A 27,572-nucleotide genomic window follows, 5' to 3' on the forward strand; every position below is an offset into this window, starting at 1 on the left:
TAAGTCCAGTGTACCATCAGGCCTGAAAATTAATTTGATTTCTTTATTTATGACACTATGAAGGGCGTGGATGTGCAACAGTTCTGCTATACAAAGATGAAGAATTAAAAAAGGAACATTTTACTCTCTTTCTAATAGAAATGACATGAAAACCGGAGTGGAATAAGCACTTTGTTGTGCTGTAGATTCGTGCCATGTTCAGGGTGTGTGTGTGTGTGTGTGTGTGTGTGTATGTGTGTTTGTGTGTGTGTAGGATCTGGGTATTGCAGGCCGATTCAGAGGAGAATAGAGAGGCTTGGATAAGAACCATTCAGAACATGGTTGCTAACACCGATGGTGACAGAACAGACGACTCCATCACTTCCCAATCAGATGAGGTGGTGGATTTGAGCCCAAAACAGGAAGGATCCAGTAGCTCCTCTGAATCACGAGGATCCCAACACACAGAGAGAGACTCGCTACGTCCACCATCCACTTCTGGAACCTCAGGTGGGTTTGAAACTCCAGTCTAACAAGAACACTCGATTCCATCAAGTATAAAGCAAACCAGTTTCAAATGGCCAAAATTAACATTTGAATGGATGCAGACACATTCCATTTCAACTTTCCTACTCTTTCTGATTGATAACTGCTCCGTCCCAAACTCGTACCCTTGACCATCCACTTCTGACCTTGCCTCTGTACAGCTGAGCTGAGTCTTGGTGAAATTGTGCTGGAATCAGCTGCTGTGTTGGATTCCCTCTCTGATGCTTCTCTAGCGAGCAGTGGTAAGTACACACTACAGCAAGTCGACTAAAGAACTATTTTTTTAGTCAGAGCTAAATTTACTAGGTGAAAGGTTTTGAGTGAATGAGTGCAGTGGTTTAGAAAATAATCCAGTTCAGGTTTGATTTAGAACAATTTTCTAGGAAAGATTCACTCTGTGACTGTTTGAAAGTCGATGTAAAACGCTGATACTAACACAAAACACGTCTTTTAAGTCGAGAGCGTTGAAGGTACAGTTGGAGGGACCTCACACATCGAAGAGAGCCCGGTGGAACTGAGCACCAGCACTTCCTGCAGCGACTCCATCCACACAGGTCAGCCAGAGCTTTACTGAACCATTCAATGATATTGTGAACTGGTATGATTTCATGATAAAACATTTGTAACGTATGACTCTGTAAAGCTCTGTACACTTGTTGTACATCTGATGTGTTAGAGATCATTTACTAACAGTGATTAAATGACATTTGTGTGAACAACAGCTGGTGAGAAGAGCACGACTACAGGAAAGCACTCGGTCCAGAGAGGCAGCGCTCCTTCCAAAGGTCTGTCCAGCCTCACACCTTTCATAGAACAAATATTTTCTAGAGCTTAAATCATGCTGCTCGTGAGTTTTTTTATTGAGTTTTTTACTTTTACTGAGAAGTTTCTATCAGATTAACAACACGTCCTGTTTTACAGAGTGCTTCGATAGCCTGTACGGAGTCGGAAAGCTTCTGGGGAAAGGAGGCTGCGGTTCTGTGTTTGCAGGACTTCGTAAGACAGATGGAAAACAGGTGAGATATTTACTCGGCTCTGCTCAGAGTTACACGAGAATTGTCGATCATTACAAAGCTGCTTTGATCTTAAGATCCACAATGACTACGCATGTCATCAAACTTGTAGTTAAAAAGCGAATGGCCCTTTTGGTTACTGTTGGCCAAAAGTACGTTCCCGTAATATTCGTTCCTGATTTTAATCGTTTTGTTTTGCATGTTTTAATAGGTTGCTATTAAGATTGTGCTGAAGAGTGGCTGTGACAGATTCATCACCATTGTAAGTAACATTTGTTTCACTTGTGAAATATTGCAAAGATGCAACAGCCATTTAAAAAAAAAACCCTTATCTTATAAATGACATGATGCATTAAAATGCAAAATAGCATCGAATGTAACCGCCACTCTGCCTATTGACTATCGATTCCAACCCCATGCTAACCATGTCTGATCAAATGTTAGCCTGGTGAGAAGAACGGTCTCCCTGTAGAGGTGGCATTGATGCTGATGGTGTCCGAGCCACCTCGCTGCGAACACGTCCTGGAGCTCCTGGAATGGTTCGACATGCCCGAGTGCTACGTCTTGATCCTGGAGCGACCCGCCCGCTGCATGGACCTCTTCGAATACCGCAGGAACGGCTCACTTCCCGAACGTCTGGCTCAGGTCATCATGTGGCAGGTGGTTCTCGCCGCCCGTCATTGCCGTGATCGCGGCGTTCTCCATCGGGATATCAAGGAGCAGAACCTTCTGGTCAGTTTCGACACGTTAGAGGTCAAGCTCATAGACTTTGGCTGTGGGGACTTGCTGAAGTCGACCCCCTACAGACGTTTTGCAGGTAATTGTACCTCGGAGGTCAGTAGCTATGAAACACAGATGACAGCGATCGCATAGGAAAGCCGTGTGTGTGAACCGTTTCTCGCACTTTTATTCAGGCACCATACTATACGCCCCACCTAAATGGATCGAGGAAGGTAAGTATCATGGTTGCGCTGCAACGGTGTGGAGCCTGGGCGTCCTTTTGTTTGTTCTAGTGTGTGGAGAGCTGCCATTCTGGAATGAGAGGGAGATCGCTGCTGGACATCTGATCTTCAAAGCTGGTGTGTCTAAAAGTAAGAAAATGCAGAAACATAAGAAGCATGTCTCTTATCGTTTTTTTTTTAAAGTGATATTATATAGTTTCTATTACAATGTTGTAACGACCCGATCACTGCACGCACAGCCTGCCGTCATCTGATAAGACGCTGCCTGGCCAAGGATCCGAATGAGCGACCCAGCCTCGAGATGATCCTGGAGCACAACTGGTTTTCAGAGATTCTTAGGAACTAAGTCCAGGTCAGTCAGAACACATAAGGATAGACCTAAATGGATTTAGCTAAGAGTCTGTGTTAGCATATAGGCCAGATCACATGTTGCAATGAATCATCGTTGCATTTTGCTAATAACATTAAAGACACTAGGTTAGTAATTGGTGTGTAAAGAACTTTTAACCAAATACAATCATACATTTTTTATAGCTATAACAACAATTCCTCATGTCAAACTGTTTTTTTCTCTTTTCTTTACTCTACAGGCACCTGTATGGGTTTGTAGCAGATAAATCATGGGTGAGCATATCGGAGACTAAGCAATGACTAAATGTGTATGAACAAAACCGTCCACGCTTTCATGTAATGTCAAAGTAATCTGAGAGCATGAACACCAGAAAACAAACAGGAGTGATTTGGAGATCAGCAACATTTTGTAGATCAGCTTGACGAGTCAGTCGACTGAATAATACTGAAGTTTTTCAAGCTGCTTCCCAGCATGGAGCGATCGACCGAATTATTCTGCACGTGGGCAGAAGTGACATCCGCAGAGAGGAGTCAGAAATCTTAAAGAACAACTTCACTGAACTGTTTAATACACTTTAGAAGCTGACTGCTCAGAAGTTCATCAGTGGGCCTCTCCCAGCCCGGGGATCTAATATGTTTTCACGGCTATTCAACCTCAACACGTGGCTAAGCAGAACCTGCAGTTTGAAAGGTATGGATTATATTGACAATTTTAATCTATTCTGGGGGCGCAGAGAATTTTTTTACCCAGATGGCACCCACCTAAGCAAGACTGGAGTGAAGGCACTAAAGGACAACCTCCATTTTGCTCTTCGCCACCCATCTGCTTCTTGGACTGACTCGACACAATACGTGCATCCTCAACCTCCCTCACCTGCCTTTAACCAAGAAGGACCATCAAACATACAATCCCCATCACTGGAGAACACAGCTCAGGCTGAGTTTCTGACTCTTGACGAAAGCTATTACGACCTTCATCATCAGGCAGTGACACAGCAGTCAACAGCAGAGACATCACAGTCATCCTCCAACTTCTCTCTCTCAACAACATCACCTCCACATATGGATTTCACAGAGAAAATGGAGAAACTGGTGTGTGTTGGGACTAAATTCTCACACTCCATCTCAGCCAGTCCACAGGTTTCACCCAAAAAGCCCAGGGCACCAACCAGTCTAACCTCTTACCTGTACCACGACAACCTCGGGCTGCCCCAGGGGCTCCTGTGGTTCCTTTAAAGCTAGCTCTGCTTAATATTAGATCTCTAGCCAACAAATCATTTTTAGTGAATGACATAATTCTATCCTACAGTTTAGATTTTCTGTTTCTAACTGAAACATGGTTAGCAGAAGGCAGCAGTGCCACTGTTCTTAACGAAACAGCACCAGCAAACTTCAGTTCTATGAATGTGTGTCGAAGTGTTAGGAAAGGTGAAGGAGTAGCTGCCTTATTTAAAGATGTATTCCAGTGCAAAGAGACTGTGCTTGGCAATTTTATGTCTTTTGAATACCTCTGTTTTATTTTGAAGGGTACTCCCAAAATTTTATTTTTAACCATTTATAAAACTCCAAGGTACTCTGCACATTTTATAGATGAATTTACTGAACTACTGTCAGTTATCTCCACTGAGTACAGCTTTTTCATCATAACTGGGGATTTTAACATCCACTTAGATAATAACAAGGACAATAACACCAAAGAACTTTTTGGACTTTTTGACACGTTTGGTCTATTGCAACATGTGAAAGGGCCTACACATACTCGAGGGCACACTCTGGATCTAGTTATTACTAAAGGTCTTAACATTTCTTCTGTTATGGTCAATGACTTAGCCCTCTCTGATCATTTTTGTGTCTTCTTTGAAATGCTGATCACTCCAGATGCTCAAACTAGCACTGTTTCTGTTAAGAAAAGGTGCATAAATGAAAGTACTAGTTCTCAGTTTATGGAGGCCATAGCTATATCACCAACTTTAATTGCAGAGTCAGTTGATGAACTCCTGGATAACTTTAACGTGAAAATATTGACTGTCATGGATGTGGTTGCCCCGGTAAAAGTCATGAAAACGTTGAGCAAACAGAAAGCACCATGGCGTAACACAATGATGGTAATAGCTCTGAAAAGAGAATGCAGGAGAGCTGAACGTAAGTGGAGGAAAACTAAACTTCAAATCCACTATGATCTCTATAAGCAAAGCCTTTGTAGTTTTAACTCGGAGTTAGGCAGGGCTAGACAGCTGCACTTCTCTAAGATCATTAACAGGAACATCAACAACACCCGCACTCTATTCAACGTGGTCGACAAGCTTACAAATCCTCCAAAACAGATCACACCAGAACTTCTGTCCACAGAGAAATGTAATGAATTTGCTCATTTCTTCTGTGAAAAAATCAAAACTATTAGACTGACCATCAACGCCACTCAGTCAAACGATGAAACCATGCCGCCCCTACAGACACCTAGAAATAACATGACTATTATGTCACAATTTAATACAATAGACCAAAAACTCTGGAGAAAACAGTTCAGCTGTTCGGTTACCTTATGCCTTTTTTTTTGTCTCTCTAACTCCTTGTGTATGGTTCTCTGTACCCCAGATCCAACAATGCAGGTTATGTCAAGGTGACAAAGACTTGTCAGAGCGGAAAGAAGTGGCTGATGCTGGCACCAGCCGACACTGAGCCTTGCAGTTTCCCATGTGGTCTATCGGTCAGTATTCCTGGTTTTTACCCAGGCGGCCTGGGTTCGACTCCCGGTATGGGAATTGGACTTGAGCAAAACTTTGCCTATTACTTCTTCGGCGCCTTGTTGCTGTAGCTCAAGCACATTGTTCTGTTGGAACTATGACTGCAGTCTATCAGGGGGCAACCGACGTGAGCCACCAGTGGCAGACTGCTGGTAAGCCGTGATCGTATAGTGGTTAGTACTCTGCGTTGTGGCCGCAGCAACCCCGGTTCGAATCCGGGTCACGGCACTGTCTTTTTGTATGCCGTGCTTCGAAGGTTTCTATTCTCTCTCTTTTTTTGTCTCTCTAACTCCTTGTGTATGGTTCTCTGTACCCCAGATCCAACAATGCAGGTCTTGTCAAGGTGACAAAGACTTGGCAGAGTGGAATGAAGTGGCTGATTCTGGCGTCAGCCAGTGCTGAGCCTTGCAGTTTCCCATATGGTCTAGCGGTCAGGATTCCTAGTTTGATGGCTGCTATTGATATAACTGAAATGATATTATTGTTATCTTTTTTATTTACTTTTTGAAGTTTAAAAAAAAAAAAAAGGCTCACAGTGATCATTACCAGGATAAAACAGGCAGTGAATGAATGAATGTATTTCATAATAAGAAACAATAAGAACATCATACCACCAGTGGTGGCAGTGTGATTGTGATATTGATATTGTGATTTGATATTTGAATGACTTCATGGGAGTCTTAATGGACTGAACCAGGAATAATCTGTTGATGCATGCTCAATAATCCAGGTACACAAATCCACAAAGTTGAATCAGTTCATCTGGACACAAGTTTGTTGTAGAGATACGTTTCGCCACTCAATCCGAGTGACTTCTTCAGTCTGAGCTGGTGATTTAACATCAGATGCAGACAGAGCAGGATCACACCTAAGAGCCTGCAACTCAGATCTTCTGTCAAGGGTCACCGAGCTAGCAAGATCATTCAGAAGGCACAGAACCAGCTACTGAATGAACGGGTGAGACAAACTAACTTCACAATCGATGTCTTGAAAACTAGAGAGGAGCAGATCGTACAAAGACTTACATCAGGTCTAGATGAGCCCACTCTCCAACAGGTGATTAACTTCACGCAGAAGGCTCGTCTAGAACAACATGAAAAGTCAAAAACCAGGCAGCGAAAAAAGTTTGACTTGCTTGCTGCAGGACAGAAACACCAACAGACCATGGATGGCCGAAAGAGGAATGAAGGGCAAACACACACTGGTGATGTGGACAAGCGGGTGAAGAACTTGTCAGACAGACAACTCACACAAGCGAAAAAAGACATCTTGGCTAAGGGGTTGAATTTCGCTGTTACACTGAAGCAAGTCCCACTAGTGGAACTGATCACAGCCACAGAATCAGCAATCCGCAACAACAACATCTCCGATCTGGAAGCGGAACAGTTTCGGATGAAAGTGTCAGCTTGCCTTAGTAATGCAAAGCCACCTCCATCCAACATCAGCAGAGACGAGAGGTATGCACTTACTACACATAGTAAGGACAATAACATCATCATACTTCCTGCTGACAAGGGTAGATGTACTGTTCTGTTAAACCAGATAGACTATCATGAGAAAGTGATGTTGTTACTTAGTGACACTAACACTTATGAACTGCTAAAACGAGATCCAGGTAGTAGCTACAAGAAAAAGGTGATAGATTGTCTGAAAGTATGATGTTACATCCCTTTTCACGTGCATTCCGGTTGCTGAGGCAGTGGAGGTGGTCCGTAGGAAACTACAAGTCGACCCCACCCTGAGCAAGAGGACCACCCGTACCACGGACCAGGTGTGCACACTTTTAGAACTGTGTCTTCAGTCCACCTACTTCTCGTACAGAGGACAGTTCTACAAACAGAAACATGGATGTGCTATGGGGTCCCCAGTCTCACCTATTGTTGCAAACCTGTACATGGAGGAAGTGGAAAAGAAGGCACTAAGGTCCTACTCAGGCACACCACCGAGTCATTGGTTCAGATATGTGTACGACACCTGGGTTAAGATAAAATCCGAGAAAGTACCACATTTCACGGACCACATCAACACAGTGGACAAACACATCAAGTTCACAAGGGAGGATGCAAGCAACAACAGTTTAGCCTTCTTAGACTGTGAAATTGCAATTCAAGATGGGGGATGTGTACCGCAAACCAACACACACGGACCAGTTTAACTTAAGGTTTGACTCCCATCATCCATTGGAGCACAAACTAGGAGTCATCAGGACGCTGCACCACCGGGCGAACAGCATCCCCACAGACACTACGGCCAAGGATAGAGAGAAATCTCATGTCAAGAAGGCCCTGGGTGAATGTGTTTATCCCAACTGGGCATTTGTAAAAGCTGTAAAAATGCCCAAACACGGCTCCAGTGGATCGAAGGGAGGAGAAGGACAACCGGGTTCTAAGCGCAAACCAGTGGTGATTCCGTAGCAGCAGAACAATTGAGACGGATATTCTCCAAACACAGCGTTTCAAAACACGCTACGCCAGAAATTAGTTCACCCTAAGGACCGGGTCTCTCGACACAAACAGAGTAACGTAGTGTATGCTGTTAGGTGCCGGGAGGATTGCCGGGAACTGTACATCGGGGAAACTAAACAGCCACTGGCTAAACTGATGGCCCAACATAGAAGATCGACCTCTTCTGGCCAGGACTCCGCGATTTACCACTCATTTAATGATGATGATGTGCAGATCCTCGACAAGGAGCAACACTGGTTTGAATGGGGAGTCAAAGAGGCCATCTATGTGAAGAGGGAACGACCATCTCTGAACCGGGGAGGGAGCCTGAGAGTACATCTCTCACCATCTTACAACGCCGTAATAGGAGCTATACCCCAATCATGTGTGAAAGGCACACATGGCCATTGTAATTAACGGTCATTGTGATTTGCATATGGACCTGATCATAGGTTTCACTGTTATGCAATGGGGGGTGATCGGTCGTTATGCAAATCGTCTGCATATAAGGTTGGGGTATTCACCACCAGCTCAGACTGAAGAAGTCACTTGGATGAGTGGCGAAACGTATCTCTACAACAAACTTGTGTCCAGACGAACCGATTCAACTTTGTGGATGACCAATCAAAAGGTCACCACACTTTCACTCATTTACTCATCTACTCACACCTATAGACACAATAAGTGGACAGTCAACATTCTACATGTTTTGGGAGTGCTTGGAGAAAACCCAGTTCCATGTAATACCAGTGAGCCCTTGGCCAGTATGAAATGTTAGTGGTGGTTAGTGGTTAGTAAAAATAATTGAATGTTTCCAAAAAGCTCTTTATGCTCAAGCATTAATCCTTGATGCCCATTTCATCATGCATTTAAGATTTGATTTTAGAAGCACCATGAAGCTATTTTTTGTGGTTCTGTGATGATTTTACCCTTTGGATCATTTTTATCCTAAAGTTTATTCTAAAATTGTGCTTGGGGTGTGATCTTTGTGGAACTTCAAGAACTGACAAACATCCAAGTCTAGAGAAATGATTTGCATAAATCTCATGTCTGAAGGAAAACATCTTTATAATTTTAACAGTTTTTTTTTCCTCAGAGGAGTAGACAGGGAATCTTAACAACCTACAGCCTTTCTTTAGAAGAAGTCAGTAGACAAGAGGTAAACATTCATTTTAGGAATGATTTGAGAGTGATTAATCAACATTAGTGATTAATCAACAGTAAATAAGGCAATTCAAATGCCGTGCTCTTATTTAATTACAACTTGGTATGAAGTTCCTTGTAACTGTAAATGCAGGGAGGTGAATTCTACTGCTACAGAAGCTACTGGCTATTGTTACAGTCTAAATAGACATTTATAAGAGACATGTACACTGATCAGCCATAACATTAAAACCACCTCCTTGTTTCTACACTCACTGTCCATTTTATCAGCTCCACTCACCATATAGGAGCACTTTGAATTTCTACAATTATTGACATGACCACTACAGAGCAGGTATTATTTAGGTGGTGGATCATTCTCAGCACTGCAGTGACACTGACATGGTGGTGGTGTGTTAGTGTGTGTTGTGCTGGTATGAGTGGATCAGACACAGCAGTACTACTAGAGTTTTTAAATACCGTGTCCACTCACCGTGTCCACCTACCTAGTTGGTCCACCTTGTAGATGTAAAGTCAGAGACGATCGCTCATCTATTGCTGCTGTTTGAGTTGGTCATCTTCTACATTTACATTTACATTTACAGCATTTAGCAGACGCTTTTATCCAAAGCGACTTACACAATGAGCGGAACACGATGAGCAATTGAGGGTTAAGGGCCTTGCTCAGGGACCCAACAGTGGCAACTTGGTGGTGGCGGGGCTTGAACCTGCAACTTTCTGCTTACTAGTCCAGTACCTTAACCACTGAGCTATCACTGGCCCATCTTCTAGACCTTCATCAGTGGTCACGGGCTGCAGCCCACAAGGTGCTCTTGGCTGGATATATTTGGTTGGTGGACTATTCTCAGTCCATCAGGGACAGTGAGGTGTTCAGGAGTGATCGTATCTGACTTTACATCTACAAGGTGGACTAACTAGGTAGGAGTGTCTAACAGAGTGGACAGTGAGTGGACGCGGTATTTAAAAACTCCAGCAGCGCTGCTGTGTCTGATCCACTCATACCAGCACAACACACACTAACACACCACCACCATGTCAGTGTCACTGCAGTGCTGAGAATGACCCACCACCTAAATAATACCTGCTCTGTAGTGGTCCTGTGGGGGTCCTGACCATTGAAAAACAGCATGAAAGGGGGCTAAAAAACATGCAGAGAAACAGATGGACTACAGTCAGTAATTGCATGTGAGTGTAAAAACAAGGAGGTGGTTTTAATATTATGGCTGATCAGTGTATATTATGGAAGCTTTGGGATTTTAGTATTTAGGCTTTTTTTGCATTTTTCTAAAAACACACACACACACACACACACACACACACACACACACACACACACACACACACACACACACACACACACACACACACACACACACACACACACACACACACACACACACACACACACACACACACACACACACACACACACACACACACACACACACACACACACCTAGAATACAGACCCCTCCACAATTATTGGCACACCTGGTTAAGTTCAGGAAAAGGGGTTATAAGAAATTCATCTTTTGGTTGAACCTCTAACTGAAGTACATTTATTCCGAATTTAAAAATCTAAATTTGTCTGCCTCTGCTAAGATATTATAAATAGGTCATTATTGGATCTTCCAGCAGGACCAAAGCATATGTCCAGATCAATACAAAAATAGTTTACTAAATACAAGTAGTCTGCCATGGTTATCTCAGGCACCGATCTAAACTCCATAGAAAAACTTGGCCCGCCACATGATTTTACATGAGCTTAAAAGACGTACGATTGTTGTGATGGTTCGAGTAGTTACAGAGACGCACTTATAATTTAATGGGACACCTGCGGCTTTAAGCAGCAATCGTTGACATCGTAGTCATGCCAACTGACTTTGACTTTGCTAAGAAGCCATGTCACTTTTACGTTTTAGTGGCAAAAGAACGCGGGGTAAATAAATTCAGTAGCGTAAAAAATAATCTAATAAATAGAAGTTAATTCTCCTGCAATCCGATACAGAAGCATCGCTTGTTAGTAGTAGACGTTTATATTCTCAGTTGTTTAGCGAGTATGTTACAGCGTTTCAGTTACGAATTTATCGTAATTCCGTAATTAAATACGCTTGTTACGTTACTATAGCAATTAACTCGTTAGTGCTATTTAATAAAACCGACGTAACTGTATTTTGGAGGGAGTTGTCTGTCTGTCTAGCTGAGGGCAGAACGTTTGTCTTAAAATACCCTGTAAAATCGTACATAAACTGCATCTCCCACAATGCATGCCGATTTTGCGACCCGCAAAGTGACCGTATCCTGCCTTTAGATGGCAGTGTTTCCACATCAGTGTTTAAGTGAGGCGGTTTTCCAACAAGTGATGTTGAGAAATATTTACAAATAATCCCAACATGTACAGGTTTGTGCTTCAAGAAGAAAAACCTGTACGTCTCTTGTGTTATGAGGCGTGTCTGTGGTAAAGGAGTACAATATAAATATAGATTTACATTATAAATATACAGTATAAATTTGGCATTTTGACACCAAACTCAGAATTTAGCCTCCAAGAAAAACAAAAAATTGCCCCTTTGAGGACCACCATAATGCAGGTGTGGCCATAATGCAGGTGTGGCCCTCCAATTGACCTGACCTGACTGTGGGAGGTAACCAGAGCTCGCAGAGACAGTACGACAGTGCTACTGTGCTGCACAAAGTAAACCAATAAAACTAAATGCCCCTTTTAAATGATATATAAGAACTAAGCCGAGGTCAGACAGTTTACTTGTCTTTTACGGTCAGGCCCTTTTTCCATTCAGCGCAAACAAGGAGAAATTATCGTTTGCTGAACGTTACAGTATTTATGAAACCTCAACACAGACTCACTTAATATACTTAATACACTTAATATAGAAACAGAAAGAGAGAGGAATGAAACAGATGCAGGATGTGCAGTTTTGAGAAAGAATGTGAGAGAAAAAAGGAGGTGGAAGGAAGATAAAACATACAACCCCAAATCAGAAAAAGTTGGGACAGTATGGAAAATGTATTAAAATAAAAATGCAGTGTTCCTTATATTTACCTTGACATTTATTTGATTGCAGACAGAATGAACCCGAGATATTTCTGCATTTCAAGCCTGCAACACATTTCTAAAAAAGTTGGGACGGGAGCAATATAGGGCTAGTAATGAGGTGAAAGAACTAAATAATGATGTGATTCCAAACAGGTGATTGTGATCAAGAGTTGGTACAAAAGTCTTTGATGAGCAAAGATGATCAGAGGATCTCCAGTTTGTCAACAAATGCATGAAAAAAATGATTGAAATGTTTAAAAACAATGAACCTTAAAGAAAGATTGGAAGGGATTTGCATATTTTTCCCTCTACAGTGCATAATATCATTAAACCATTCAAGGAATCAGAAGGAATTTCAGTGCGTAAAAGCCGATGGTGCAAGCTTAAGCTGAACGCCCGTGATCTTCGATCCCTCAGACGGCACTGCATCAAGAACCGCCACTCAACAATAGCTGATATAACCACATGGGTGAGGGATTACTTTATCAAACCTTTGTCAAGCACTACAATACAGAGTTACATGCAAAAATGCAACTTAAAACTTTACTGTGCAAAAAAGAAGCCTTATGTTAACCATGACCAGAAGCGGCGTTGAATTCTCTGGGCTCTGAGGCATCAAGGATGGACCATCACACAGTGGAAACGTGTATTGTGGTCAGATGAATCAGCATTCCAGGTCTTTTTTGGAACAAATGGATGCCGTGTGCTCCGGACCAAAGACAAAAAGGACCATCCAGACTGTTATCAGGAACAAGTCCAAAAGCCAGGGTGTATCATGGTATGAGGCTGTGTCAGTGCCCTTGGTAAAAGGTAACTTACACTTCTGTGAAGGCAATGCAAAATCACATGCTGCACACATTACAAAGGCATGGCTGCAGAAGAAGAGGGTACGGGTACTGTTGCACATCTTAAGACGTGTTTGCAGGAAGAACGAGACAAAATAAAAGCTGAAACACTAAATCACTTGGTCTCCTCGGTGCCAAAACGTCTTTTAAGTGTGGTGAAAAGGAATGGCAACATTACAAAGTGGTAAATGCTTTACTGTCCCAACTTTTTTTGGAATGTGTTGCAGGCCTGAAATACAGGAATGGATGTTTAATAATAAATGAAATACATGAAATATCTCGGGTTCATCCTGTCTGCAATGAAAAGTCGAAGGAGAATCGGGTTTCAGTGTTGGGCTGCTTGATCTTCTGCTTATGTTCGGCCGACCTTACAAAGCGAGAATGTTTTCTTCTCCTGCCTCTTATCCAGTTCTCCCTCCCAGCCTTCTTCCCATTCCCCTCCCCCTACCTTCCTATTCCTCGCCCTCTGTCTCTGGCTTTGCTGATTGAAAACATCTGGCTCTGCTGGCCTCCGCACAGCTGAGAAACTCGGAGAGGAGAAGAGCAATGCCGAACCCTGCGAATGGGAGGGACATCTGGAGGACAGAAAGGATGAAGGCGAGAGAGAGAGAGAGATAGAGGGATGGCAATGTTCCTCGAACGACACCTTGAGTCAATCACTCACATAGTTTCATGGTAGAACAACAAAAGCTGACCATGTTCTTCAAGTTTTACACGCTAAAAGGCCTTTTTTATTCAGCCACCATTTTATTTTTGCGTACTATGTTTTGCTGTTGTTTAGAAAATCTAATTATCAAGAGTTTATGACATTTCCATTCCCTGAGTGTTGCTCAACTCCTTTTGAAATGTGAACCGTGTTTAACCATGTTAACTATGACATGACTATGACTACGACACCATGTACACGTCTCTACATTAGGACCCAGCAGGCTTATTCACTGATCAGCCATAACATTAAAACGACCTCCTTGTTTCTACACACTCCATTCCATTTTATCAGCTCCACTTACCATATAGAAGCACTTTGTAGTTCAACAATTACTGACTGTAGTCCATCTGTTTCTCTGCATGCTTTGTTACCCCCCTTTCATGTTATTCCTCAATGGTCAGGACCCCCACATGACCACTACAGAGCAGGTATTATTTGTGTGGTGGATCATTCTCAGCACTGCAGTGACACTGACATGGTGGTGGTGTGTTAGAGTGGATCAGACACAGCAGTGCTGCTGGAGTTTTTAAACACCTCACTGTCACTGCTGGTCTGAGAATAGTCCACCAACCAAAAATATCCAGCCAACAGCGTCCTGTGACCACCCATGAAGGTCTAGCAGCAGAAGATGAGCGATCCTCTCTGACTTTACATCTACAAGGTGGACAAACTATGTAGGAGTGTCTAATAAGAGTGTTTAAAAACTCCATCAGCGATGCTGTGTCTGATCCACTCATACCAGCACAACACACACTAACACACCACCTAAATAATACCTGCTCTGTGGGGGTCCTGACCATTGAAGAACAGCATGAAAGGGGGCTAAAAAAGTATGCAGAGAAACAGATGGACTACAGTCAGTAATTGTAGAACTACAAAGTGTTTCTATATGGTAAGTGGAGCTGATAAAATATAGTACCTTGTACCGTCATCAAAGTGCGAATATGAGAACATTTTTTTTTTAATAAAACAATAATAATTAAATAACTAATATTAAATAAATAACAAATAAATAACAATTTTAAAATACATTTATATATTACACAATATTATATTATATATAATACATTATAGTATTATACTAATTATATATATAATTAATATAAATTAGTTTAAATTATAAATAATAATAATAGTAATAAAATCCCCTCATTTTCTAGCTTTATGGATTTGGCTGGGAATGGTTTTAACCATTTTATTCATATTAACAAATTATTAATTATCTTATTAATTGGAGCACCTGTATCTAAGTCTGCAGTGGTCACTTGTATACATAAACTGCATGAAAAGTTAATTCAGAAGAGCAGCGAGCTGGACGAGAGCCTGAATCTGACTACAACCTCAAACAGTGACTGCATTCATCCCTCCATCGGGGGTTGTTAGGCCGACAAATCTACACAGTTTTCCCAGAGGATGTGTCCACTTTGTGTCGGAAGTCTGAGGTTTCCCACAGTCTTTGATTTTTGGTGGTGAAGAAAGCGAGCAAGGGATGAAACACAGGTAAAAACAACACATTTACTTAAAAAAAGAGGGTGGGGGGGGGTCTACTTTGTTTCTGACGACGTTGTTTCTGAAGATCTCGATGTACTTTTCTGCATTAATGCTGCCATCACAGAAGTGTAAATTAACTTTGCCAAGGGCACTGACACTTCCCCATACCATGACACACCCTGGCTTTTGGACTTGTTGCTGATAACAGACTGGATGGTCGTTTTCTTTGGTCCGGAGCACACGGTGTCCATTTTTTCCAAAATAAGACCTGGAATGCTGATTCATCTGACTAAATTGCCCCTGTCCCAACTTTTTTTTTGGAATGTGTTGCAGGCCTGAAATGCAGGAATGGACGTATATTAACATATGAAATTAAGTTGAGCAGACAAAACATGAAATATCTCAGGATCATCCTGTCTGCAATCCAATAAAAGTCAAAGTAATTGTAAGGAACACTGCATTTTTATTTTATTTGCATTTTCCATACTGTCCCAACTTCTTCTGATTTGGGGTTGTACATGGACCATTCATATCTCCCACAGCCAAAGAAGTTCAATAGCAAAGTCCTGAAATTGTTCGCAAATGGTGTGTGCTGAAGTATGGTGATGACCTGTATCCTGGCATCATTACAGATTACACATACTGTATATGTATTCACATACAGAAACATTCCTGTTACCCAGTGTTCAATCCTGTTACTAAATAGTTTTTTCCCCAAACAAAGACAAACCACTTTTTTGTTCAGTTATGTTTGTTCCATCGTTTGTTCAATTGTATAATGGATTACGGTGGATGGATGACAATGGATGGATTACGATAGATAGATAGATAGATAGATAGATAGATAGATAGATAGATAGATAGATAGATAGATAGATAGATAGATAGATAGATAGATAGATAGATAGATAGATAGATAGATAGATAGATAGATAACAATGGATGGATGGATTACGATGGATGGATGACGATGGATAATGATGGATGGATGACGATGGATAATGATGGATGGATGGATTACGATGGATGGATGGATTACAATGGATGGATGGATTACAATGGATGAATGACGATGGATAGATGGATGGATTACAATGGATGGATGATGATGGATAATGATGGATGTATGGATTATGGTGGATGGATGGATTATGATGGATGGATTACGATGGATGGATGGATGACGATGGATGGATGAATGACAATGGATTACAATGGATGGATGGATGGATTACGATGGATGGATGGATGACGATGGATGGATTATGATGGATGGATACATTACGATGGATGGATACATTACGATGGATGGATACATTACGATGGATGGATTACAATGGATGGATGGATTATGATGGATGGATGAATTACGATGGATGGATGGATTGCAATGGATGAATTACGATGGATGGATGGATAGATGGATGGATGGATTATGATGGATGGATGGATTATGATGGATGGATGGATTACGATGGATGGATGGATTACAATGGATGGATTACAATGGATGGATGGATGGATTACGATGGATGGATGGATGGATTACGATGGATGGATGGATAGATGGATGGATTACGATGGATTGATGAATTATGATGGATGGATAGATAGAGGATGGATGGATTACAATGGATGGATGGATGGATGGCTTACGATGGATGGATGGATAGATAGAGGATGGATGGATGGATGGATGGATGACAATGGATGGATGGATGGATGGCTTACGATGGATGGATGGATAGATAGAGGATGGATGGATGGCATTATTAATCTCAAAGGGAAAGTCAAGCATTACAGCAGCTCAAGGTACATTAAAAAATATTAAGTACGAAAAAGGCTCAAGGTACTTTATAAATGTACAAGATAAAAAATATAAACTTGATGTTAGAATAGCCTGCATTTGCAATAATATTAATTATTCAAACAAGCAACCAACCATTTATTTGTTTGTTTGTTTGTTTTAGACAATGTGTGTGTTCGAAAACCTAGCAAGCTTCCCTGCTGTCTACTGCTTACATAGGCAGCTTTCTCAGTAGAGAGGATTCCAATAAGGCATCGACTTATAAGTCAGGTTATTCGGATGCGCTACTTAGACAGCGATTTGGATTCCAGACGGCTGTTATTTCCATGATCACATAATTACCGGCTGCTATAATCATTGGTTCATTCTCACTGCCGCTTTTTTGAGAGTTCTCTCACTTTTCTTCTCTTCAGCTTCTTCTTAAGCAGGAGGAGATCTATATAAACAATGTGGTTAAGTACTGTAGAGGCACAGAGGAGACCTCCATGTAACGCCCCTACAATACCACAGCTGAACACGTCCTGACCTACAAAACAAATGCACAAACAGAAGACAAGCTGAATGAGCTGGAACACAAACAAACGTATCTTTATGGATGTAATGATTAGCATGTAAGCTTAAACTGACTTCCAGTCAAATTAATGTGTTATTATTTAATGGGTTCATGTTAGGGATAAGGGTTTAAGGCTGAATCCTCGGTCATTGTAAATCATTTAAAATCATGGTAACAGTAGTTCCAGAATTGTTTGCACCACCTCAGTCTACCTCATATACTGTAGCATCTAACATTTAGCCAGAACTAAATCTGAGGATCTGGCGATACCTGAAATGAAAAGATTTTTGACAGGAGTGTCACAACGATTTGTGGCCAGCAACTTCGTCTGAAAGCGGTCCAGGTTATGCTCAGCCGAGTACATGGCTCCCAGGTGAGCACCAAGATAGTGGATGTTAGACAAGGGTGTGGCAACTTCTTGATACACCAACTGGAATAGAAGAAAAACAGACTTAAATAACTAAACATTGCATAATCTTATTTAGTTAGCGATAATAAAACACACCTACACTGATCGGCCATAACATTAAAACCAGCTCCACTTACCATTTAGAAGCACTTTGTAGTACTACATTTACTGACTGTAGTCCATCTGTTACTCTGCATGCTTTGTTAGCCCCCTTTCATGCTGTTCTTCAATGGTCAGGACCCCCACAGGACCACCACAGAGCAGGTATCATTTAGGTGGTGGATCATTCTCAGTACGGCAGTGACACTGACATGATGGTGGTGTGTTAGTGTGTTGTGCTGGTATGAGTGGATCAGACACAGCAATGCTGCTGGAGTTTTTAAACACCTCACTGTCCCTGCTGGACTGAGAATAGTCCACCAACCAAAAATATATCCAGCCAACAGCACCCCATGGGCAGCCTTCTGTGACCACTGATGAAGGTCTAAAAGATGACCAACTCAAACAGCAGCAATAGATGAACGATCGTCTCTGACTTTACATCTACAAGGTGGACCAACTAGGTAGGAGTGTCTAATAGAGTGGACAGTGAGTGGACACGGTATTTAAAAACTCCAGCAGGGATGCTGTGTCTGATTCACTCATACCAGCACAACACACACTAACACACCACCACCATGTCAGTGTCACTGCAGTGCTGAGAATCATCCACCATCTAAATAATACCTGCTCTGTGGTGGTCCTGACCATTGAAGAACAGCATGAAAGGGGGTTAACAAAGAATATATGGTAGGTGGAGCTGATAAAATAGACAGTGAGTGTAGAAACAAGGAGGTGGTTTTAATGTTGTGGCTGTTGTAATGCCCATACCTTGTCTCTCAGTTTGGGGTAGTGAGTACAGGCCCAGTTGAAAAGGTGGTTGGCGAATCTCCTCTTGTACTCTAAATAGTCATCACCTCTTTTTCTGACGGTAGTGTCCTTCCACTCTTCGAACCATTTATAACTGACCATTGCTAGAATGGTCATGCAAGATTTACCTACAAAAAAAGAGAACTAGCTTGTAAATTAGGTACAGAAAACAAACTGTTGTGTATTGATCACACCAATACACCAATGCTGCGGTATCATTCATTTGACAAAAGGTATATCAACCTAATCAGGCTTTGGCTAGTCATAAATGGCTGTCTATCCTTTTATTGGTCATTACATGAACTTCAAAATCATGTGCTTGTGAACATTTGCATCCCAAATCATATCCTACCATACTAAACACATGTAACACATTAATATGGCCAAAAGCCAAATGAGATGTCTAACAAGCTTATGGTCAGGTATTCACAGACCATTGGTCATATAGTGTATGTAGACATAGTATGTGGTTTGAGATGCTTAACAGGAAAGCACATTTATGCATTTTGTTATAGATATCAAGAATATCAAGCCCATGTGTTTTAGGCCAGTCCTAAAATTCCCACTGTAAAGCATTACATCACTTTGGTTTTAACTACAACCCCAAATCAGAAAAAGTTGGGACAGTATGGAAAATGCAAGTAAAATAAAAACAGTGTTCCTTACATTTACTTCGACTTATTTGATAGCAGACAGTTTGAACCCGAGACATTTCATGTTTTATCTGCTCAACTTCATTTAATTTTTTTTAATATAACTTCATTTCTGTATTTCAGGCCTGCAACACATTCCAAAAAAAGTTGGGACAGGGGGCAGTTTAGGGCTAGTGATGAGGTGAAAGAACTAAATAATGCTGTGATTCCAAACAGGTGATTGTAATCATGGTTTGGTACAAAAGCAGCATCCAGGAAAGGCTGAGTCTTTGATGAGCAAAGATGATCAGAGGATCTCCAGTTTGTCAATAAATGCGTGAGAAAATTATTAAAATGTTTAAAAACAATGTACCTCAAAGAAAGATTGGAACGGATTTGAATAATTCTCCATCTATAGTGCATAATATCATTAAACGATTTAATGAATCGGGAGGAAATTCAGTGTGTAAAGGCCAAGACGGCACTGCATCAAGAACCACTCAACAACAGCTGATATAACCACATGGGTGAGGGATTACTTTGACAAATATTTGTCAGGCACTACAATACAGAGTTACATGCACAAATGCCACTTAAAACTTTACTGTGCAAAAAAGAAGCCTCATGTTAACCATGTCCAGAAGCGGCGTCGACTTCTCTGGGCTCTGAGGCATCTAGGATGGACCATCACACAGTGGAAACATGTATTGTGGTCAGATGAATCAGCATTCCGGGTCTTTTTTGGAAAAAATGGACGCCGTGTGCTCCGGAAAAGGACCGTCCAGACTGTTATTAGGAACAAGTCCAAAAGCCAGGGTCTGTCATGGTATGGGGGTGTGTCAGTTCCCTTAGCGAAGGTCATTTACACTTCTGTGATGCAGCATTAATGCAGAAAAGTACATTGAGATCTTAGAGCAACATGTGCTGCCTTTAAAACGTCCATGCATTTTTCAACAAGACAATGCGAAACCACATGCTGCACACATTACAAAGGCACGGCTGCGGAAGATGAGGGAACGGGTACTGGACCGGCCTGGCTGCAGTCCTGACGACCCCGTACTGTTGCGCATCTTAAGACGTGTTTGCATGAAGAACGAGACAAAATAAAAGCTGAAACACTAAATCACTTGGTCTCCTCGGTGCCAAAACGTCTTTTAAGTGTGGTGACAAGGAACGGCAACATTACTAAGTCGTAAATGCTTTACTTGTGCCAACTTTTTTTGGAATGTGTTGCAGGCCTGAAATGCAGGAATGGATGTTTATTAACAAATAAAATGAAGTTGAGCAGATAAAACATGAAATATCATGGTTTATCCTGTCTACAATGAAATAAAATTTGGGTGTGTACAAAGTTTAAGTCACGTTTGAAGCTATACCTGGGTGACGGATCTGTGAAGTGGGGTCTTTGGCAGAGGGAAATGTGATCACCATCATGGGTATGTTTTCTGGCGCGTCATCTTTTCCCATACTAAAAAACTCATCCATCCTACAAAAATAAACATTTTTAAGAGAAGCAAAGAACTCCAAAACTTATTACAGTGCCGCTTTACCATGTATTCAAGTGCAACTATGTATAACATTAGTAAAGAATACAAATGCTGGGTTCAGTCATGTTCTTCTCAGTGCCTGTAATAAAACTGTTCCAGCTTGAACGCAGAGTACAACAAAATTATGTCGAAATGGAAGAATGGCAGGAAGCCCAGAGTGGGGATCCACTGTGGTTATGCTTGCTGCAAGGTTTAGGCAACTGCACCACCCTGTGTAGGCTTTAAGCAAGAACAAGTCTGAACAGAAACCCATGCAATGATTCCATAATAATTGTTTCTCTGCTGACCTAGTCGGGACTAAAGTACAACCCCAAATCAGAAAAAGTTTCTTACATTTACTTTGACTTTTATTTGATTGCAGACAGGGATGAACCTGATATATTTCATGTTTTATCTGCTCAACTTCATTTCATTTATTAATAAACATCCATTCCTGCATTTCAGGCCTGCAACACATTCCAAAAAAAGTTGGGACGGTAAAGCATTTACCACTTTGTAATGTTGCGTTCCTTTTCACCACACTTAAACGACGTTTTGGCACCGAGGGGACCAAGTGATTCAGTGTTTCAGCTTTTATTTTGTCTCATTCTTCCTGCAAACACGTCTTAAGATGTGCAGAATTCTCCACACATTCTCTATTGGGGACAGATCAGGACTGCAGGCAGGCCAGTCCAGGACCCGTACCCTCTTCTTCCGCAGCCATGCCTTTGTAATGTGTGCAGCGTGTGGTTTTGCATCGTCTTGTTGAAAAATGCTGGACGTCCCTGGAAAAGACGACGTCTTGAAGGCAGCACATGTTGCTCTAAGATCTCAGTGTGCTTTTCTGCATTAATGCTGCCATCACAGAAGTGTAAATGACCTTTGCCAAGTGCACTGACACAGCCCCATACTATGACAGACCCTGGCTTTTGGACTTAACAGTCTGGACGGTCCTTTTCGTCTTTGGTCCGGAGCACACGGTGCCCATTTTTTCCAAAAAAGACCTGGAATGCTGATTCATCTGACCACAATATACTGTATGTTTCCACTGTGTGATGGTCCATCCTAGATGCCTAAGAGCACAGAGAAGTCGACGCCGCTTCTGGACATGGTTAACATAAGGCTTCTTTTTTGCACAGTAAAGAATTAAGTGGCATTTGTGCATGTAACTCTGTATTGTAGTGCTTGACAAAGGTTTGCCAAAGTAATCCCTCACCCATGTGGTTATATCAGCTATTGTTGAGTGGCAGTTCTTGATGCAGTGCCGTCTGAGGGATTGAAGATCACGGGCGTTCAGTTTAAGTTTGCATCCTTGGCCTTTATGCACTGAAATTCCTCCCGATTCCATGAATGGTTTAATGATATTATGCACTGTAGAGGGGGAAATATGCAAATCCCTTCCAATCTGTCTTTGAGGTTCATTGTTTTTAAACATTTCAATCATTTTTCTCACACATTTGTGGACAAACTGGAGATCCTCAGATCATCTTTGCTCATCAAAGACTTTTGTACCAAACCATGATTACAATCACCTGTTTGGAATCACATAATTATTTAGTTTTTTCACCTTATTACTAGCTCTAAATTGCCCCCGTCCCAACTTTGGTTGGAGGTATACTAAAAAATTAAATGAAGTTGAGCAGACAAACCATGAAATATTTTGGGTTCATCCTGTCTGCAATCAAATAAAAGTCAAAGTAAATGTAAGGAACACTGCATCTTTATTTTATTTGCCTTTTAAATATCGTCCCAACGGTTTCTGATTTGGGGTTGTACTTCTACCACTAAAAGGCCAAATTAACTAATAAAGAAAAAAATGTATGCATGTGGATCTGAATTTGCATTGATACTAACATTCCATCCATATCATTAGACTTAAAAAGCCAAAGGTTAGTCGAACTGATGCCCAGTTCTTCCTGTGTGGCATCGAAACCCGAGAACACTAATAAGGATCCTTGTCCGGGTGTCATGGAAGTCAGCCGATTCTGAACCTCTGCAAGGTAAGAATCAGATTTAGAGATAAATGTAATGTTTCTAACGTTCTTATTGTACTAAACACATAGATATTGATGTTGTTATGATGTATAGTGGATAACTGACCTGGTTTGGCACTTATTTCCGGTGGTAAAAGCTTCTGAAAAGTGTTGAAGACTCCACAGTTAGAGATGATAACAGGAGCTCTCACTTCCACATCTTCTTGACCTTTCCTTACAGTCACACCTATTAAGAAGCAACAAGTACGTCTGTTTTAGCACTGATCCATCCACCTCAGGGTCACGGCAGGTACAAGTCATCAAGCTAAAAGCAGGAAACACCCCGGACAGATAGCCAGTCCATCACCAGGCACACACGTTCACATCTAGGGCAATTTAAGTATGTATCTCCAATTAACCTGACTGCATGTCTTTGGGTCTTTGGACTGTCGGAAGAAATCAGAGCTCCCACATGGACAAGGGGAGAACATGCAAACTCCACACAGTAAGGACCTGGACTGCTTTAACTGGAACTCAAACCCAGGACCTTTTTGCTGTGAGATGACAGCATTACCCAAAGAGACGTGTTTAATTAATGCCAGTCCTGTTGAATCTAAACATATTTAGCACCGCTCAATGGTTAGATGTCTGTGAATACACTCACTAGCTAATACCACCACCGAGATTCGAACCCCAGATCTCAGCTTAGGTGTACTAGCAATATTTACAGCAGCTGTTAAGGCAAAATAAGGCTTTTGTTCAATGTAAATAACTGATGAATAAATTCACATCAACTAAATAATTGTTAATATAATAAACTTATTTGTATAATATATATAATTCCTATCCAGTAATGTAACATAGACTAAAAGGTCTACAACACTATGCTTATGAGGAAAAGATAAAGGATATTAAGATATACACCGATCAGCCATAACATTAAAACCACCCCCTTGTTTCTACACTTACTACCCATTTTATCAGCTCCACTTACCATATAGAAGCACTTTGTAGTTCTACAATTACTAACTGTAGTCCATCTGTTTCTCTGCATGCTTTGTTAGCCCCCTTTCATGCTGTTCGTCAATGGTCAGGACCACTACAGAGCAGGTATTATTTAGGTGGTGGATCATTCTCAGCACTGTAGTAACAATGACATGGTGGTTGTGTGTTAGTGTGTGTTGTGCTGGTATGAGTGGATCAGACACAGCAGCGCTGCTGGACTTTTTAAACACCTCACTGTCACTGCTGGACTGAGAATAGTCCACCAACCAAAAATATCCAGCCAACAGCGCCCCATGGGCAGCGTCCTGTGACCACTGCTGAAGGTCTAGAAGATGACCGACTCAAACAGCAGTAATAGATGAGCGATCGTCTCTGACTTTACATCTACAAGGTGGACCAACTAGGTAGGAGTGTCTTTTAGAGTGGACAGTGAGTGGACACGGTATTTAAAAACTCCTGCTGAGAATCATCCACCACCCAAATATTACCTGCTCTGTGGGGGTCCTGACCATTAAAGAACAGAGTAAAAGCAGGCTAAAAAAAGTGTGTAGAGAAACAGATGGACTACAGTCAGTAATTGTAGAACTACAAAGTGCTTCTATATGTCAAGTGGAGCTGATAAAATGGACAGTGAGTGTAGAAACAAGGAGGTGGTTTTAAATGTTATGGCTGATCGGTGTATATCCATTCAAATCCACAACACAATGAAGTTCACAAAAGGAAAGAGGACTGAATACTTTGTAAATCCAATTACAAATCCAATTATGGGTTAATTTTAGCAGTGCAATTGAATAGAGCAGTTTATAAGCTGAACCAGGTAAAGACTGACTAAAAAAAGCTGGAAGGTTTACAATCAAGACAGTTAACAGTTTTAACAGTTCAGTAAATGTATTACACTTCATTGAAAATAGTTAAGGGATTTGTTCTAAAGAAAATAAAGGACACAGGAAAATAGAATGGTTTTCTTGCCTTGTGACATCAATGATGGATCTACAAACTCACCATATGCAGCTCCATTGTCGTCAACCAGGATGTGATTCACGGGTGCACGGACGAGCACGTTTCCACCAAACTTTTTAATGACTTTGATGATGTGGAATGGGATTTCGCTGGCACCCCCTTTTGGGTAGTACGCGCCACGCTTGTAATGGTGCAGCAGTAACGCATTGATCACGATGCTGGAGTCTCTGGGAGGAACGCCTGTCGGAATAAAAATAGCTTCAATCAAAGACTGCTCCCCAATGTACCGATTACGTCTCACTATCCCGAGCCATCTTTTCGAAATATTATCTTGATTCTTAATTATCAACAGCATACACAATAGAAATAATAAAAACGTGTGGACTTTCCACTTTTGAGGATGTTCCTGAGGCAGAAATAAGAGTGTAAATCCCAGATTGTGATACCTTGTTTAAGAGTTAAAGTAACGACAAGAAAAATCATTTTAAATTACGTTTACAAGTTTAACAAATTTTCCATGACTTCCTGTTTCACTGGTTTATAAATACAGTGGCACAGAGACCTTATTCCCTGAGTCGTTCATTAACATGTTGGAGATTAGAGAATAAAAAATAAATTATATACATAACATATTTCAAGTAATAATGATTCAATTAGCCTGGAAAAACATGCAGGTGACTATAGTGAGATCTACTATCTACAAATCCCCATACCAACAAAGTTTTAGAATTTACATGCCAAAAGGAAGCCATTGGACCCTGATGTCACAAATAAGTTATACAGACAAATTGACAACACACAATTAAGGTGGGTTGGTGTAAAAAGACAGATAGTAATGATCTAACACACTTCCTTTCTCCAAAACCACTGGGATCCTTCTTATGATACATGGCATTACAGACTCAATCAAGTATAAGGATTAGAATTATTTAATTTGAAATAAAAATCTTTTGTTCTATGCCAATTACTGTAACAGGGACAGGGTTGGATCTGCCAACAGAGCGACAAACTATGCACAGAAAACCTAAGATCAGATATTTTTAAATGTTTTATTGAGGAAGACTCTATGCTATTATGCTGGCAGTGGGGGAAAATGGTCCACAACAAAATTAAAGCAAGCAGTGCCGATGTGGGACTGTGTCATGTGGGGGGAGTATTGGTGCATGGACCAAAATTGACTGGACCAAATACGACTTAGGTCCTGCACGCAGCAAGTAGTGCTGAGGGAATCATATGAACGCTTATATGAATGGAAACATTGTAGAAATAAAAAATTATCATTTATAAACATAGTTTTAAAAACAATGCGTTGACTTAAAATATTGACAAATACGTCAACGTCATGGACTAGGTCAACCGATCGTGGCAGCCCTAGTTGCAGGGATCATAATCTATTAACCTTACCATAAAAAATATAGGAGAATATCATTTGGAGATCCTTGTTGGAGGTCAGACTGTCGGCGACTGTTTTAGCGCTAGTGCCTACAAGCCGAAAGATAGAGGAGCAGAGATCAGCAATGCCACTTTTTAACAGGAACAACGCCACCCACTGGGGAATCAGCTTCAGTGTAGCCAGGTATTGTGTTTGTCTAGCTGAGATCTTCAAAGATCCAACAAAAAAAAAAACATTTTTAAGATTAAACAGATCTTTCAAAGTAAGGGAAGACCACTTTTGAGGATACAAGTGATAAAAAGTGCCTTACCTTCATGAGCTTGAAAAACTTCTCTAAAGCTTCTTGGTCATTGGGAAACTGCTTCTTTAGGTGTTCTTCCATCTCATGTTTGCCACTCCAGACGGTGTATTTCCTTTGTTGCTCTCCACTACCAATCACAATGGTGTCAAAATGATCGTCCAGTTTTACAAACTCCACTTGGCCTTCAGTAATTTGATCAAGGATGACCTTAAACAGACTGTTCTCATGCAACTGACCGACGTAATGAAGCCCTGCAAAATAACATTTGATAACATTTCCGAATTTGTGCATGAAAAAGCTTATTTTAACTATTTAAATATACAAAATTGCATTTATGTTACACTATATGGACAAACCTATTGGGACACACCTTCTAATTAAAGAATTCATGTGTTTCAGCTAAAGAAAAGCTCGATTTGAAGAAACTCCAGTCAGCTTTGGAATGAACTGGAACATCAGTTGAGGCTTTTCTGACCAACATCAGTGCCCAGCCATACAAATGCTCTTTTAACTGAATGGGCACAAATTCCCAAATACATTTAAGTCTTTTTTAAGCCTTTTGAAGTCATTTTAAAGATCACATAAAGGCCACAATTTTTTTTAATACCATTTGTTTTTAAAATGGGATGGTAAGGCATCCAAATACTTGGTCAGATAGTGTACTTTTGTGTTTCACCTTTGGAAAGAAATTTATGTACAAGCCCCATTTTCAGAAAGTTGGGATATTTTGAAGAAAGAAAAAAGAAAGAAAAAAAGAAGAAGAAAGAAAAGAAAGAAAAGAAAGAATCTGTCTCGCGTGTG

At 41.1% G+C, this 27,572-nt stretch overlaps 2 protein-coding genes and 1 non-coding gene across 3 annotated transcripts in view; 2 read left to right on the top strand and 1 right to left on the bottom strand.

Moving 5' to 3' along the window:
• The first annotated feature begins 2,021 nt into the window (after positions 1-2,021).
• LOC134321625 (serine/threonine-protein kinase pim-1-like) lies at positions 2,022-2,846 on the top strand. The gene is made up of 4 exons (XM_063003426.1): positions 2,022-2,355; positions 2,453-2,491; positions 2,552-2,629; positions 2,740-2,846. The coding sequence occupies exons 1-4, from the start codon at positions 2,022-2,024 to the stop codon at positions 2,844-2,846; spliced, it is 558 nt and encodes a 185-aa protein (XP_062859496.1).
• A 2,905-nt stretch (positions 2,847-5,751) lies between these two features.
• Positions 5,752-5,823, top strand: trnah-gug (transfer RNA histidin (anticodon GUG)). Its single transcript has one exon. It is a non-coding gene; the product is annotated as a tRNA-His (tRNA).
• An 11,385-nt stretch (positions 5,824-17,208) lies between these two features.
• Positions 17,209-27,572, bottom strand: part of LOC134321626 (inactive all-trans-retinol 13,14-reductase-like) — a 13,173-nt gene continuing 2,809 nt past the window's right edge. Inside the window, exons 2-10 of the mRNA XM_063003427.1 lie at positions 26,781-27,022; positions 26,482-26,677; positions 25,120-25,317; positions 23,240-23,359; positions 22,994-23,132; positions 20,990-21,099; positions 18,943-19,109; positions 17,934-18,093; positions 17,209-17,636 (exon numbers count right to left, since the gene is read on the bottom strand). Of these exons, the coding sequence (XP_062859497.1) occupies positions 17,479-17,636; positions 17,934-18,093; positions 18,943-19,109; positions 20,990-21,099; positions 22,994-23,132; positions 23,240-23,359; positions 25,120-25,317; positions 26,482-26,677; positions 26,781-27,022 (1,490 nt within the window). The 3' untranslated portion in view covers positions 17,209-17,478. The remainder of the gene's footprint in view (positions 17,637-17,933; positions 18,094-18,942; positions 19,110-20,989; positions 21,100-22,993; positions 23,133-23,239; positions 23,360-25,119; positions 25,318-26,481; positions 26,678-26,780; positions 27,023-27,572) is intronic.

Source organism: Trichomycterus rosablanca, chromosome 10 (assembly GCF_030014385.1).
Source record: "Trichomycterus rosablanca isolate fTriRos1 chromosome 10, fTriRos1.hap1, whole genome shotgun sequence".
Taxonomy (NCBI): domain Eukaryota; kingdom Metazoa; phylum Chordata; class Actinopteri; order Siluriformes; family Trichomycteridae; genus Trichomycterus; species Trichomycterus rosablanca.

Coding starts and splice junctions, on each gene's coding strand:
- LOC134321625 (XM_063003426.1), top strand. CDS start 2,022: ATGCTGATGGTGTCCGAGCCACCTCGCTGCGAACACGTCCTGGAGCTC. Junction 2,356..2,452: donor CCCCTACAGACGTTTTGCAG/GTAATTGTACCT, acceptor ACTTTTATTCAG/GCACCATACTATACGCCCCA. Junction 2,630..2,739: donor CAAAGCTGGTGTGTCTAAAA/GTAAGAAAATGC, acceptor CTGCACGCACAG/CCTGCCGTCATCTGATAAGA.